This window comes from Phaseolus vulgaris, chromosome 2 (genome assembly GCF_051622355.1).
Source record: "Phaseolus vulgaris cultivar YP4 chromosome 2, ASM5162235v1, whole genome shotgun sequence".
Classification (NCBI taxonomy): Eukaryota; Viridiplantae; Streptophyta; class Magnoliopsida; order Fabales; family Fabaceae; genus Phaseolus; species Phaseolus vulgaris.
This window is the reverse complement of record NC_143499.1, coordinates 23,188,203-23,204,477: the sequence shown is the minus strand read 5'-3', so window position 1 is coordinate 23,204,477 and position 16,275 is coordinate 23,188,203. Positions and strand designations below refer to the sequence as shown.

The 16,275-nt window shown below is 31.6% G+C and overlaps 1 protein-coding gene across 2 annotated transcripts; it reads left to right on the top strand.

The window, feature by feature from the left end:
• Positions 1-4,247: 4,247 nt before the first annotated feature.
• Positions 4,248-10,369, top strand: LOC137810966 (calcium-dependent protein kinase 28). 2 transcript variants are annotated; one of them, XM_068612484.1, is made up of 12 exons: positions 4,248-5,171; positions 6,053-6,183; positions 6,384-6,425; positions 6,600-6,711; positions 6,795-6,873; positions 6,988-7,157; positions 7,327-7,453; positions 8,539-8,654; positions 8,745-8,852; positions 8,960-9,022; positions 9,400-9,573; positions 9,834-10,369. In XM_068612484.1, the coding sequence occupies exons 1-12, from the start codon at positions 4,743-4,745 to the stop codon at positions 9,990-9,992; spliced, it is 1,710 nt and encodes a 569-aa protein (XP_068468585.1). In that variant the 5' UTR covers positions 4,248-4,742; the 3' UTR covers positions 9,993-10,369. The 2 variants fall into 2 exon arrangements, 1 of the variants encoding a protein (XP_068468585.1); XR_016518531.1 differs by having other exon boundaries at positions 4,252-5,171; positions 8,940-9,022.
• The last annotated feature ends 5,906 nt before the right edge of the window (positions 10,370-16,275 follow it).

Here is a 16,275-nt window from a genome sequence, read left to right as displayed (position 1 = left end):
AGCTCATGCTACCTGCGCATGATTCTTTGCCAAGAACTCAGGTGACTTTATTTTCTGGTTAGTTTCTGCTTATCGGATCTCTGGTGTGTAAACTTGCCAAAGCTCTAATACCAATTGATGGGAGAAAATGCACGTGGAAGCAACACACACAATCACGAATCAACTGCAGAAAATAAACAACACAGAATTTAACGTGGTTCGGTCGTCAATCTGCAACCTACGTCCATGGGCAACTAATTAGGTTTTCATTCTGTTTGTTACAATTTTATTACAAGCACAAAGATATCTTAAATAGAGATTATAAAAGGGACACAATAATTAAGCCCACTCACTAAAACATGATGTCTAGTCAGCCCAGCCCAGCCCAATTGGTCTTAGCTTCACACTCAACAATACATGCTATGGAGGAAGCTCAAAAGATGGGACTTACTAATGTCTGGTTGGAATGTGATTTTGTTTTGGTTTGTGTTGCGTTTACTACTAAGACAAATGTTCCTTGGATGCTTTGGAATCACTTAAATACTTTTCTTAATTACTGTGGGAAAATCAGGTTTAAGGTTACTCATATTTTTCGTGAAGGGAATACGTGTGCTGATAAGTTGACTAATTTAGGATTTATTCATAGAGGATCATTTCATTGGTATAATAGGCTTCCATTTAGTTTGTTTTTAGAATTCTTTATGAATAAGTATAGTCTACCTATGTATCATTTTTGTTAACATATGAGTTTTGGTTTAGTCCCTCCATATTTTTGTATTTTTTTTATTTTTTTTTAATAATATTTTTTTTTATGTGATGGCAAAAAAATTATTTAAAATACTAAAAGTTATAGTAACTAATGCATTTTTGTGTTGATTTCAAAAATATTTTTAGTGTTCTTTCATTTTAATAACATTGGACAGTATTTTTTAATTGAAAAATAAAATATTACATGAGTTATGTAGGTTGAGTTGTCTCTGTAACTAGCTTGCATGGGCGGCAAATTATACGAGAGAGCCTAACTGAGCTAGTGAATTAATGTTGTCCATTAGTCCCACATCTTTTCCTAGGTTTTTCCTTCCTGCATCTCCATAATTTTTTTTTGACATTCTCATACTTATTAAAATATCAAAAATACTCTATATTCTATTGATTTATTTATTTTGAAATAAACGATTAAAAAAACTCCAGATTATATAATCTATAAGATTTTTCTGAATTATAAATATCTTCCAAATTTTACAATTCATAATAAGTTTATTTAAAAAAATATTTTGAAATCGAGAAGACATTTCTAAATTACGGAATCCAAAAAGTATTTCTAAAATACAAAATTAAAAAGATATTTCCAAATTCAAGAATATCTTGTGAATTTGATAATGTGGAATGCTTTTAAAAAGAATTATAGAATTCGAGAAGAATAAAAAATAATATATTTCTAGATTATAAAATAAAAAATGTATTATTTTAACGCCTAATCTATGAGGTTGCAATGAGAAAGTATGAGGGCGCAGGGAAAAAAAAAATCTGTTTTTGTATTGGGTTACATACCAATCCGCAGACAGTGCATCCCACATTAGCATGGTAATTATTTGACGATTTAATTAGGGTTAGTCGAAGTTGCATTAAATTGTAGTAGTGTTTAGACGGTGAGTCAGAGTGGAATTTTTGAATTTCGTAGTCCACGCGTTGTCCCCAATTGAAGCATCCTAATAAGACAGAGTGCAGTGCCAAAACCACCAGAGTCAAGTGATCAAGTCAAAGTCTAATTTCTTATTTAATTTATTTTTAGCACAGACAAATTATTGATTGGTCTGTGGGCTTTATATAAACACTGACACACAAGAATATCCTCAACTCATCAAAACCAATAAATATTCTCCTTCTATTGCTAACACAACACACTCTCCATACTCCTCAACTTAAATAACTCTTCTTTCCTTTCACTATAAAAACATATTAATAACTTATTTTTTCTGCTAATTATGTTTTGAAAATAAATTAATATTCACCACTAACATTTTTCCCTCAATGTAATTTTATTTTAGAGAAAATTGTTTACATATTAATGGTCTTTGCTGAGTATTTTCTACCTGGATTAACAATGACTCAATTTTGACCAACAACGTGTGCGAAAAAATATGTCACATCATAAGTCTAACAAATTACTAAATATAAAAGTTAATTGAAATAATTATTATTTACTACAGTAGAAATATAAAACAAATATTCCGGTGTGCAAGAGTTATTGTATGTGCTTTTGTTTCTTTGAAGGATAGCATTCTAACATATAAAACTTGCACTTCATGTTATTTACACAATTTTGAGCTTGCATGACAATGATTTAATTCAACATTAACTACCTATGTGAATTTCTTAACTAATAAATTAGTAATTTGGATTCGTAAGTTGAAGTTAAATACTTAAATTACAGATTCTTTTGTTAATCTTTACAGCTTTAAACGGATGTATAAGTAGTTAAAATTAATATAAAGTAAAATCATATTAAAATTGTGTCAATGTCTTGTGATAATAAATAGTGCAGAAAAATGAAAATGTCAGAAAACAACAACTCAAAGGACCCCAGGACACCCAATCAAACAATGAAATAGCAATTCATTTTATTATTGCCACATTAAATGATATTTATTTTAAGAGTAAAGACTTGGTCAACATTAGTGCATTTATTACTAATTTAATCTTTGGCATTATTTTTTGGATATTAAATTCAGAGGGACTTGTGATCAATTAAAACATAAAATTTTAATTTTCAAATGAAGTGTGCAATTGGCAGTAGTTATAATTTCTACTTGAGAAATAAATAGGAAGTCATAATGTAGTTTTTTTGGAAATAATCAAATAAATAGTATGAGAAATAAATTGAAAGAAAAAAAAAACATATCTTACAGCATTTAAAATGGTGTCAATATAATTTATTCTATACTTCAACTAATAATAGTTTTTATACTACTTAAAAAAATTTAATTAAGTAAAATTTTAAAAGTTAAATAAACCTATGAAAATATATAAGTATCAAAGAATAAAGAAAAAATATCTATTTAGGTAGAAAAATAGGTTACAGTTTATAGCCGACATATTTTGAACGAAATATATTTTAGAATAATGCATCTGTAAAAAATATAAAAAAATACAAATATATATTTTTAAAATGTGGTGAACGTATAAATTGTTGAGAACTGAGATAGAAAAAATTTATTACGCAAAATTTAAGTAAGAGCAAAAGTATTAGTGTGAACTGAAATATTAAAAAAATACTTAAATTTATAATATGAAATTTTGATAAGTTTATAGATAAAGAAGTAAACAATTAATATAAAATGAATTGATTTAAGTCTGTTGAATTAAAATGTTTATTGCATGTGGCTACACTCTTTTATCTCAGGTAAGGTAGGTTTTGCTCTTGTTTGTTTAAAATTAAAGCAGCGATAAGAATTTAACATTAATTTGAACTTACTTAATAATTCATAATTTTAATTGTAAAAAAAATAAATTGAAAATTAAGATATTGAGTTTTAGAATTTTTAAATAATGAAAAAAAAGAAATATTTTTCCACAAGTTTTAACTTAATCTCTATTTTTTCTCCTTTATCAAATTTTATTAAGTGTGCAGCCCTCAAAATATTATTAAAACGACTGCTTTATAGTTGTTGCTTTTTTTTGTTATTAATATAATATTTGTAACTTTTCTCACGTTTTGAACATTTTAAGTTGGTTTTTAATTTTTTAAAATTACAAAGTTCTTTTGTCAAATTAATGACAAGGTATTAATACTGGTACTCATATAAATAATATATAATCACCAAAATGATGTTAACTTGAAAAACATATAGACATTAATTCAAATATATATATATATATATATGAATAAATATTTTGAGTCATAATTGACCACATTTAAAGATGTAGTTCTTTTACTATGTTTAAATTAAATCTCATTAATTAATGAGGCATAGATTTATACTTGTTGAAGAAGCAAAATACATTATTTGAAGTTTGTTTAGTAGCTTTCAGTAGAAGTATTTGTTATTTTTCCAGACAAGCTTGGGAAAAAGATAGAAAAATGGTGGAGAGATTGATTTGGCATGATATGTCCTAAAATGAAGTAGTTATTGTGAGCTTCATAATAAATACTAAAAATCTTGTAACTCTTTAAGTAGACTTGTGCCCCAAAAAAACGGTATCAGATAAGATGCTGAATCAAAATTTAGGGGATAAACCTTAAAATAGATGAACATATTTACAAATTCAGTTAAGAATCGCAACAAGGTGTGTCTTCTTCCACCAAAATGCAAGGTGTTTATAATGAATATAGGATTTGGCAAAAGTAAAAAAAAGGTTAACATGGGGAAGTGACAGCTAAGTTGAAGAATGAAGAATTAAAAAAAGAAAATTTACAATTCCTAATTTGTTTTGGTTTTTTGGAACTAGTTTTGCTTTGGGGAATGCCATTTTTTCTGTTCCTCTCTCTCTCTCTCTCCTCTCTCTCTCTCTCTCTCTCTTATTTTTTTTTCAAAAGTCTCTTTTGACCACCACCACCTTCCACCTTCTTCCCTTCTTCGTCGTCCCTGCTCCCTTCTTTCCTTTCTCCTATTTCTCTTTCTCTCACACACACAATCATCCACACTACACATAAACCTCTCAATTCTCTCTCTCTCTCTCTGTGTATATCTCTCTATGCTAATAAACCAATGAATGGTAACATTTTCTCATTTTTCCTCTGATCTCTCTGTTATTTTTCCATCATGGGCATCTGTTTCTCCGCCACCAAAGTCAGCGGCTCCAACAGCAACAACGCCGGCGCCTCAAATCGAAACCGAAAATGGTCGGCTCCGATGACGGCGCAGGTGACGTTGCAGCCCCTGACGGCGCAAAAGCAACAGTCGTCGCACAAGCAACAGTCATCGCACAAGCAACAGTCGTCGCATGGTCAACGACGGCGCGTACCAGAGGATTCGAGGAAGAACCCACGCGCCAAGGAGAAAACGAGCGGGCGTCGCCAAGGGGGCAACCTCCCCTGCGGAAAACGAACGGATTTTGGGTACGAGAAAGACTTCGACAAGAAATTCTCGCTCGGGAAGTTGTTGGGACACGGCCAATTCGGTTACACCTACGTTGGGATAGACAAAGCAAATGGGGATCGCGTCGCCGTTAAGAGACTCGAGAAGAACAAGGTATTCAGTGTTATGTATTTTGTTCTTCCGCGGATACAGGATACCCAGTTTAGATTATGTGACCGTTACGCGCTATTGGAAATAAATTTTTGTTCTTTTTCCTATTTTGGTTTATGGGTCTGGTTGAATTATGATTTGTTTTTTTTTTGCGGTTCTGGAGGTGCTACTTATTTTGGTGCTGGAGATTGGTAAATTCATTTGGAGTATGGGATAACGATGAGCTTTAGTTACAGGATTTAATTGAAAAGGGCTTTCTGGAATGTCTGCTGATTCCCCTGCTGCATCTTATTTTGTTCGACGTTGACCTCGACTAGCTCGAATTTCTGATTTCGAGGTTGAAGTGTTTATATGCCCGATTTTTATCGAACATGAGAAGGTTTATTAGTTATGCCTTTTTCTGCAATTTGTATATTAAGCCACTCGGGGTTTGTTTGCCCCTCTTCTTTGTAGAAGGAAGGCTTACAAGTTGTGGATAATTCAGTTTTCGTTTCACTTTAGCTCACCGTTATGTGGTGGCATCCTCTTGAAAGGTCATGATAGAACTAATTAATGCTATACGGAATGGTTTGAATTCGAGCGTGTTACACGTTCTACAGCCAACAAATCATGGTCTTGAAGTGAAAAACTTGTAAGGTAGAACTAGTTAGTGTTGATTGCGATGTGAAAGTCCACATCCTGATCGGTTTCGAAACACGCACTAATAATGAATCTGGGTAGCGTTGTCGATCTCGGCAATTGATTTGAATATATGTGAAATATGAGTTTAGTGTTCCGAAGTTTTACTCTAAGCGCTTTTTAGTGTTTTCTTGTTATTTGTGTTTCAATTTGTTATAATATGAGGTTTCGTGCGTTCCTAAATCATTCCTTGAATTTGATGGCAGATGGTTCTCCCTATAGCAGTTGAGGATGTTAAGCGTGAAGTCAAGATATTGAAAGAACTTACAGGCCATGAAAACGTGGTTCAGTTCTATAATGCTTTTGAGGATGATTCATACGTGTACATAGTTATGGAGTAAGTTACTTCTGTGTTTAGTCTCTTTTTTATGCTGTTTCACGGTGTTCATTGATTTTGAGCATTACTTAACTGCAATATACTCAGGATATATCTTTTGGGAGCTGATACATCAAATCATTTGTGTTGTTTTCTAATGTTCTTTTATATATAAATCAATGTTATTAACAACATGAACTTCGTAACAATTTCCATCTTAGGTTATGTGAGGGCGGTGAACTGCTAGATCGGATATTGGCCAAGTAAGTTTCCCAATTTATATTGAATGTGATCCCCTCCCGGTCTGAATGGCTCCTCAGACTGTTTACAGTACTCAAATTTCAGAGCCATGATCCCTGATAACTCTTAATTATTTGTGTTTAACAATGTATTTTCTTGTCCTGGAACTTAACTCTGTCTGCCATCATGTTTATCAGGAAGGACAGTCGTTATACTGAAAAAGATGCAGCTGTGGTTGTAAGGCAGATGCTTAAGGTTGCGGCTGAGTGTCATTTACATGGGTTGGTTCATCGGGACATGAAACCAGAGGTGTGTTCAAATTTACTGGCATATCTAAGTAATATGGAGCTTTATATGCTACTATACATTAAATATTTTCCTCTTGCACGCAGAATTTTCTTTTCAAATCAACCAGAGAAGATTCACCATTAAAAGCTACCGATTTTGGTTTGTCTGATTTCATAAAGCCTGGTGAGCAAAAATATTTGAATTAAAAATTGATTGTCTTCTTTATATCCCCCTTTGTATTCAACTTGTTCTTGCAATCTTTATTTTGGAATTATAGTTTTCTCTCTTTGAGAACAGGGAAGAGGTTTCCAGACATTGTTGGCAGTGCTTACTATGTTGCACCAGAAGTGTTAAAACGAAAGTCAGGTCCTGAGTCAGATGTATGGAGTATTGGTGTGATTACATACATATTGCTTTGTGGGAGACGTCCATTTTGGGATAAGACTGAGGATGGTATCTTCAAGGAGGTATATTTCATTTTATTACATGAATCTCCTGTAATGTATGTGAGATTTTGATCTATTCTTGTTTCTTTGGGAACAAGAATAAATGGTTGGCCTTTATTTCCATACCTTTAATTAAGAACTTGAAAAATATTTTGATATTACATTTAATTTGTAATCTTGTTGTATGAAGGTCTTACGGAACAAGCCTGACTTCCGGCGGAAACCATGGCCAACCATAAGCAACTCTGCAAAAGATTTTGTGAAGAAATTGTTGGTAAAAGATCCCCGAGCAAGATATACTGCTGCGCAGGCTCTATGTACGTATACAACTGATTTCTTATCATGAGAAGGCTGTTTATTACACTATCTAGTTTCCTTTCCTCTAACTAATTACCTTTTTTATCACTGCCTCAAATATTAGAGCGTTCAATAATGCTTAAAGTTTAAGACCTGAATTTATACTATTTGAAATTGAAATGCTGTTCATCAACATTGAGTTTAAGTGCTAATTGTTTTCCCTAGCAGATGAAAGTTTTTCAGTTTTAATGATAGCAAATATTGAAGCTATGCATATTGCAAAAATGGCTCTCATTTTGGACTTCATGTATCCACCTTTTAAAAGTTTCACTTTTTTTCTTACCACTTGGGACCAATCCGTCTTTCAATCAAAATGATGTTTGCTTAAATAAAATATAAGTTACTGGGATGAATTACTGAAGAACAAAAGAAAGGTTGGTGGGTGAATTTGAAAAGAAAAAGAAGTAAAAGACAAAAAGGAAAATATAACTACACAATTGATTGAACATAAACCAAAAAGACCAGTTAAATCTTGAAAAGAAGAAAGGGGAGACATAACCATTTCTGCAAGTAGGCAACAGTGAGGTGTCCCAGTGCACGAGGCTCTCAGTTAGGGTGCTTTGAGAGGGTAAATGCACTTTGTCTTACCTCCACAAGTAGGGTGGTTGTTTCTTGGATTTGAACCTGTGACCTCCAGGTCAAAAGGCAGCAACCTTGTCGTTGCACCATGTAAATTTACTGTGCATGTATGCAGCAGTGACAATGTAAATTTACAATCGATAAACTGGTTATCTAAATGGTAATAATTAAATAGTCATTATCAAAATTAGCAAGTGACCTAGATGTTCTTACATATTATGAAATAGCTATAGCTGCTCAACTCTGTTACTTGTTCGGCCAAGCTTGGTTTACCGAATCAACAATACTTCAGCTTTTCATAGATTTTTTGTTAAATCATGCTAATTTTTGTTTGCATACAGTGTTTTCTTAATCTAATAATTTAGATTCAAACATAACTGTATTATAACCGAATATTTTTCCCCTTAATCTAAAACAAAGGCATACCCTAATGCTGTGTTGCATGCACGACTTCTTATATTTCCAGCACATCCATGGGTTAAAGAAGGTGGAGAGGCATTAGAGATTCCTATTGACATATCTGTCCTGAACAACATGCGACAGTTTGTGAGATATAGTCGGTTGAAACAGTTTGCACTAAGGGTGAGAAAGATAATTAATTCAAACCTTCGCATGTTAGAAGCAATGGAACTTGTTTGATGCCAAAATTTTTGTTACTTTATTATCGTGCAGGCATTGGCTAGCACACTTAATGAAGAAGAGTTGTCTGATCTAAAAGATCAGTTTGATGCAATAGACGTGGACAAAAATGGTTCTATTAGTCTAGAAGAGATGAGACTGGTAACTCATTCATTAACTTCTTTCTGAATATATTAAATCCAAACGCATTACTTGTCAATTGGTGAGCAATTAACCCCTTAAATATAGTTTTCCCTGCTTTTGTGCAGGCTCTTGCTCAAGATCTCCCTTGGAAGTTGAAAGAATCACGTGTGCTAGAGATATTGCAAGCGGTTAGTATCTGTGATGATCCTCTGCAGGCACCACATTTTTGTTGGTTACTTTTCTGCCATTTTTTGGCTAAAAAATTTAAACATGGAGTTTCTTTGGTGTTTAATTAGTATCTGCAGTACAGAGGATAAATACTTATAATTTCAGATAATGAAAGATATTCTTTAGTTGGCTGTAAGGATAGTGTATGAAATGTACTTCTCAAGTAGAGAAGAGAGTGTTAAGAATCCTTAATTGAGAAAGTGGTGGAGTGAGAGTTTCACTTTCTAAGTTTGAGATTCCAACTTATGGTACAAGAGTGGATTTCTCTCTTTTTCAAAAATATTTGTATTTTTTTATTCTCTATTCACCATTATGGTTTTTTCTTGTGTGCTGGCAGATAGACAGCAACACAGACGGGCTAGTGGATTTCACTGAGTTTGTAGCAGCTACGTTACATGTACATCAGTTGGAGGAACATGATTCTTTTAAGTGGCAGCAACGGTCACAAGCTGCTTTTGAGAAATTTGACCTGGACAAGGATGGCTACATTACTCCAGATGAACTTAGAATGGTTGGTCTCATGTCTTTTCTCAAGCACCTTGAACATTTTTTTTACGATAAATTCTCCTTAGAAATCAGTAAATACTAGCCCTGCAATAAAATACTTGATTAATTTTTCCATCATTCATCAAAGTTTATATTTTTGAGAGAAGGAAAGGGTGGTGTTTAAGTGGCAGCTAGAAAGCTACTGTACTTGAGTTCTATATATTTGTAGGTGATGTCTTTTACATATTTGCTGGAAGCAACTGATATGATTTATTGGTTTTTTAGCATACGGGTTTGAGAGGGTCCATTGATCCATTGCTTGAGGAAGCCGATATTGATAAAGATGGAAAGATCAGCTTATCAGAATTCCGCAGACTTCTGAGAACTGCAAGCATAGGTTCTCGAAACGTGTTGAGCCCGAATCAGCTTCGTCGAAAGATGTAGATTAGATGTGTTTGGGAGACTGAGATAACTGAGGAAAAGAGAGTGATGAATTTGCTTTAAGATGATCTGCTATGCCCTTTGTGGTGGTGAAGCCTTTGTGGTGCACATTTTGCTCTATCACCATGATTATTGGAACTCTGAAACTACATTTATGTTGACTATGGCATACCTCACAGCAGCAGAATTGTGTGTTAAGCTTACCGTTGAGGATCATGTGAAGAGGTGTTTAATAGTGTGTATTGAGTTGAAGTATCAGAGTTTCAACAGTGACATCATCTAAGTTGAAGGCTTTTTTAGGCTTGTTTGTGCAATACATGTAACGTGTAATAAGTGTAATTATAAATAAAAGTCTTCTTACCCTCCTTCCCCACCTCAAATAATCTTCAAACAAAACAAAATTCAACCAAATTATTTTAGGGTGAGGATTAAATTATTAGTTAAAAATCATTCTGTTTAACCAAATTAAATATATATATATTATTAGTAATTCAACCTTTAAATGTTCTAAATTATTTCTTGGATCAGATCTAAATTTTACAAAACCTTCATTTATATTCATCTACTTTCATTTTTCAAATATACAAGTAAATATTTAACTATAAATAACCGCTTTATTTAAAATTTATGCACAGAGCCAAAGTATTTAAAAGATAGATTATTGAAATTTAATATACTTTCACTTTATTATACTTTTAATTGCTATTTTAAATATTTTTTGTTGTTGTGTCCATTGAATTTTGTTAATATTTATCTTTTTCATTTAAAAATGGACTGACCATTAAGTTCTTTTAACATAAATTAAAAATAAGATATAACTGTTAGGTCCTTAAAACGCTAACATGTCTAATATACATTTACACATATAAACATAAACATATCTAATAAATTAAATATATGGTAATTAATTACAAAGTATTTAAACAAATATTTTTTAAAAACAAAATTGTATATCTGATAGGAGTGTTTTAAAAGCATCATTTTTTAACAAAATACATAATATCACAATTTATGTACATAAAAACCCAACTCTATTTTATTTACTATTGTATTAAAACAATTATGAGCATCATACTCACAGTAAAATAAAACAAAACATTAATCAATGTACTTTAATTCAGATATAAATTCATGTAAATGTTCATATTATATCATTTTCCATCAATATATATGTTAAAATTGATGTTAATGTGACACACATGATAAAGGCTTAAAAAAAGAGACAAACTCTTTATCCAAACACGCAATATAAAGAATTAAGATTGAATTGTTGTGACTTAGAAGACAACATACACACTAACAACCATAAGATAAGAAAGACCACATTTGACTTAACATAAATATAACCTAAATCATATTTTTTAGTTTAATTTTCCTTAAAAAATTTGAATTATGTTTATATTCTTTAAATTTCATTCCTTAACTTTAAATAAAAATTAATTTAATTAGTCTTATATAGAAATATTTTATATGTTAAATAATTATTTTATACAACTTAAATATAATAATAATATTTTAAAGATTTTTTAGTAATATTACATAAAGTTTTAATATTTTTTTCCAAAATGCTAACAAATTTGTTAAATATAATAATAAAAATAATATTTATTTAATGATAATATACCAAAATTAAAATATTCTTTTACAATATATATTACAAACATATTATATTAATAAATTTAATAACTTCTTCTTAAAAAAAATCTACTACTAATATATTTATATAAAAAAATCGTAACATTATTTTAGTCGATTTTAAATAATTAAAAAATACATATTAAATCTATTAATATATTTAATAATTTATTTTTTAATATCATTTACTTAAATTGTATAAATTTAGTGTTTACTTTTATTGTTTAAATTAAAACCCTTATATAACAATTAAATAATTATATTAATTAAATTTATTTATTTATTTATTGAATAAAATTAAATACTTCAATTAATTAAAAATATTATATATACATACATACATACATATATATATATATATCCATATATTTAAAAATTAAATTAAAACTAAAACAGTTTTAAAAATAAAATAATCATTATTTTAAAAAATTATTATAAAAAATTAAATAAAAATATTATTTACAAGATAATACTTTTAATAAAATAAATAAATAGTGAAATTGTGATTCTTAAAATATTTATATTTATTGAAGAAAAAATAAATACTTAAATTAATATAAAATATTAAAATATCTATCCTATAAATTTTAATTCAATCTAAAATATTTAAAAATAATTAAAACATTTAAAAATAAATTTTAAAAATAAAAAAGGACTGAAGAAGAAACGATATCTCTTTCATAAAAGTTAGAAAATTTGATAAAATAAGATGAGAAATCCGTGTGTATATAATTGATTTCTCACTCTTAACAGTCCGGATATATTTATTAAGTAAATAGAAACAGAGATAGATTATTTAAATAAAAAAATATAAGAGAGTAAATTAAAAAATAAAATCTTCAAATAATATCAAAGAAAATGAGAAACAAAAAATACAGGTATCAGATCATAACACGAACCGGCATGGCCCAAATTGGAATGATACTGGAAACCAAAAAATTTGCGTACACCCCCGGTTGTCATCCTGCACCCCCCCATGGGATGAAAATACAGTTTACCCTTAATGACAAAAGTAAGTGCTCTAGTCAAGAGAGATGTCTCTATATATTTAAGCTAGAAACAGTGGTTTCTAGCCTTAAAGAATGTTGTGTCTAATGGATCGGTCTTCGTCGCCTTTTATCTCAGTTTTGTTCCTTTCTGTTTTCTAGTCACATTTAGTCATAATAATAACTCTAATCCCGCATATCTGCCAATTTCCATGATTTTTGTCTCATCCTTCTTGTCTGAGAGAAAATATGAGATCTCTCGTAAATGCTATGATCAGGAATAACTCACTCAAAAGCATTAATGGGCTCGGCTCATGACTCAACAACCCCTCAGCCTCTAACGTAAGCCAATGAGGCTTAAAGAACTCTTGGAAACTTACCAATCCTTCATCTTGTATGAGATCGAACCATGACCCAACAGTAAGTAAACCCTTTTCGTAGCAGCACCCTATCTTCTTCTTTTGTATATTCTCATATCCACCCATTCTCTTCTCTTTATGCTTCATTTTTGTGTTGGAAAGCACTTTTGTACCCGTTCGGTGAAGATCGAATCTGCTTTGGATAGTCATTATCCCGTTGCGTCAGTTATAGAGGTTGGTAAAAATACACCTTTGACATTTTCACTTATATAAGATTAGATAATCCATAAAGTTTACAAATTACATCATTTGAAACATGTTATGTTTATAAAATACACTACAAATTGCACAATCTATAACGTATTTCTAGATTCATAAACATTTTCTAGATTGTGCAATTCAAAGTGTATTTGGAAAAAATAACATATTCTGGATTGTGCAATCTGAAAGGTATATTTGGGTTTGGAAATACATTTCAGATTGTACAATTCAAAATATATTATTTTTTTTCAAATACATTATGCATTGCACAATCCAAAAGGTACTTTTGGATATGAAAATATGCTCCATATTGTGAAATCCATAATGTATTTTTAAAATATAATATGTTGTGGAATGTGTAATTCAGAGTGTATCCAAAATGTGTTTGTTGTTATAAATATTATTTGTAAATTTTATTTAACTTTGGTTTTTGTTAATATAAGAATTATATTGCAAACAAAATTATGTTAGGATAAAAGGTGGTGCATTTTAAGACGATGGTAGGCAGGAGACCTACGACATCAGTTCGAATAGGAGATCATGAACAAGTTCGTCATGCAAGTTTTGGTAATATGATGGATGCACCTGGAAGAGGACATTTTTAGCAAGAAAGATTCCCTAGAGGACCTCCAGATTGTTCTTTATTAGTAAGTTTCGTTTATTATGTTGCTTTGAGATTATGGGAGGGTGAGTTAAGAATAAAAAGTTGTAGTTCATTGTTGTATTGATCATAATGACATTATTTTTAGTTACAAACATCCATGCTTTTGTTATGATTGTGGAGAATTAAAATTGGTCTCCCATGGTCGCAAATTAAGTAAATTTGGGGGACCTCATCCTCAAATTGAGACATTTGTGTTTAATTCGGGATTGTTGTTATTGTGCAATATAAGTGATAAGGTGAGTGATAAGAGATTGATTTCAGTCTTTGTGGAGAAGTGATGTCAAGACACCAACACACTTTCCACCTTCTGGTTGGTGAAATAACGATAATGGATTATGCGTCTTTGTTGCTCCATATCCTCATTTTGGGACAATTTTCTACATATGTCTCAATGAAATTCGCTGCAACTTCAACAATTTTGGTTGAGTTATTGAGGGTTGACTTGGATGATGCCACCTTAGAGATGAGACATTGTTAGGGTGCACACATAAAACTTACTTGACTTCAGGAGGTATCTGAGGAGTATTGCATTCGTCATACTTGAGAGTGTGATGTAAGAGTTTATTTGTTGCATCTAGTGGGATGTGATGGAAGAGGCCCCAGCACCAATCCTTTGAGAGGCCACTAAAATGCTACATTGAGGCAACCACTAGAGTCATGGTCAAAGAGGGGTCAAGAGGACACATTTTTACATGTCATAAACTCTAGTGTGTGATAGTTCTTTTACTTTTCTAGTCAAAGTAGCATAGTTTAAGTCATTTTGTAAATGTGAAGAAACATGCAAAGTGGTACTTAAAAGGCTAAACCTAAGTTTAATTAGAAATATCCATTTCTAAGTAAACTTAGGACCGACCCAATTAGCTAGGCCTAATGGGCGTAAATTCTAGACCAACCACACAAGGAAGGATTCTAGAACCTACCTCCATGTACCATCACTTTGCATTTTCCCTCCTTTTTCTCTTAGCAAATCCGGCCATGTGAAAGCTAGGTGCACCATGTGCTCACATTTTCCATGTGCTCCCATGTGCTCACATTTGCATGTAATTTGGATAGCATTTTCCTTTCATTTACATATGCATTTACGGTCTTCCTAGGCTATTTAAGGAGGAGCCTACCTCATGTAAATCCAAGATTATTTTGAGTATTGATATGCTGCCAAATTTGTGTCAATCATACTCCTTGCCTAAATCTCTCTAGATTTAGGGCTTTAATCTTCAACTCTTTCACCAACCAAAGGGAGCTGGCCGAACCTTTCCTATTTTCCCTACCTATCATGCACCTACAAGGCTACCACACCTCCTAGGAGAGCCTTGATCCACCTACAACCCATTAAGCTTCTGCAAACCACCCAAAAACCGCAAAAGAGAAGAGCTCAATGCCATCAGGATGGAAATATTTTTTGACAAGAGTGAAATATCAATTTCTATGTTGTATTTGTTGTTGTTCAGCAATCTACAAATGTGTTGTGGATACTCGTGAAGAGTTGCAACACTAACCCACATGTATGACCAATTAAGAATGCACACTTTGTCCAGACTAATCAATTGGGTGGTTATGTGACGATTATACAAGTAAATCATACACATGATTAATGGAAGTTACATTTATTATCATATGAATACATAAATATTGTTATGTTGAAATTGTAACTAACATGGATATATGAGCACTTGCTGGACATGGGAAGGAGAGACACATATCAAAAGGTTCATCCACAAGCAGAACGATATATCATTGTACGACAAAGTTGCATTTTTGGCATTGTGCGATATCTATTCACATGTTATGACCCACGTCGTGGTTATTTAGAGTCTATATGAAGACCATTGATGCAGTAGATAGTTCAAGTTGTCTTTATTTTCTATATACATCCATATTGGTATGTATGTATTGACATTTAATCGAGTGTGTGTTGTGACAATATGAATATGAGGAGATGATTCCTCCACCTCTCATGCCATATGACGATAGAGTTTTATTCCTTATAGATGACAAATAGTTGCACTTTCCTGTCCACCTCGTCATGACATTGGCTTCTCCTGCATCTGCGTCTGAACACATGCATTGGTTCAAAACTGTGTCACACCCATATATAGTTTGTGGTGTATAGGAAGATCAACCGAGTGTACTACCACATTGTCGCGCTTGTAGTGAACAGGTTGAAGACACAAACTCCACATATTATGTTGTTCAATATATGCATTTTTTATTATTTACCACAAATTTCGTTTTCACAATGACATTTACAGATGTCATTTCAATAAATATAGGGTATATTCAAATGGATCATCAATACATATTTATATTAAACATAACAAACATAACGTGATGGATGAGGTGGTTATTTATGTTAAACATTCTCGTTCTATGCAACAAACGTA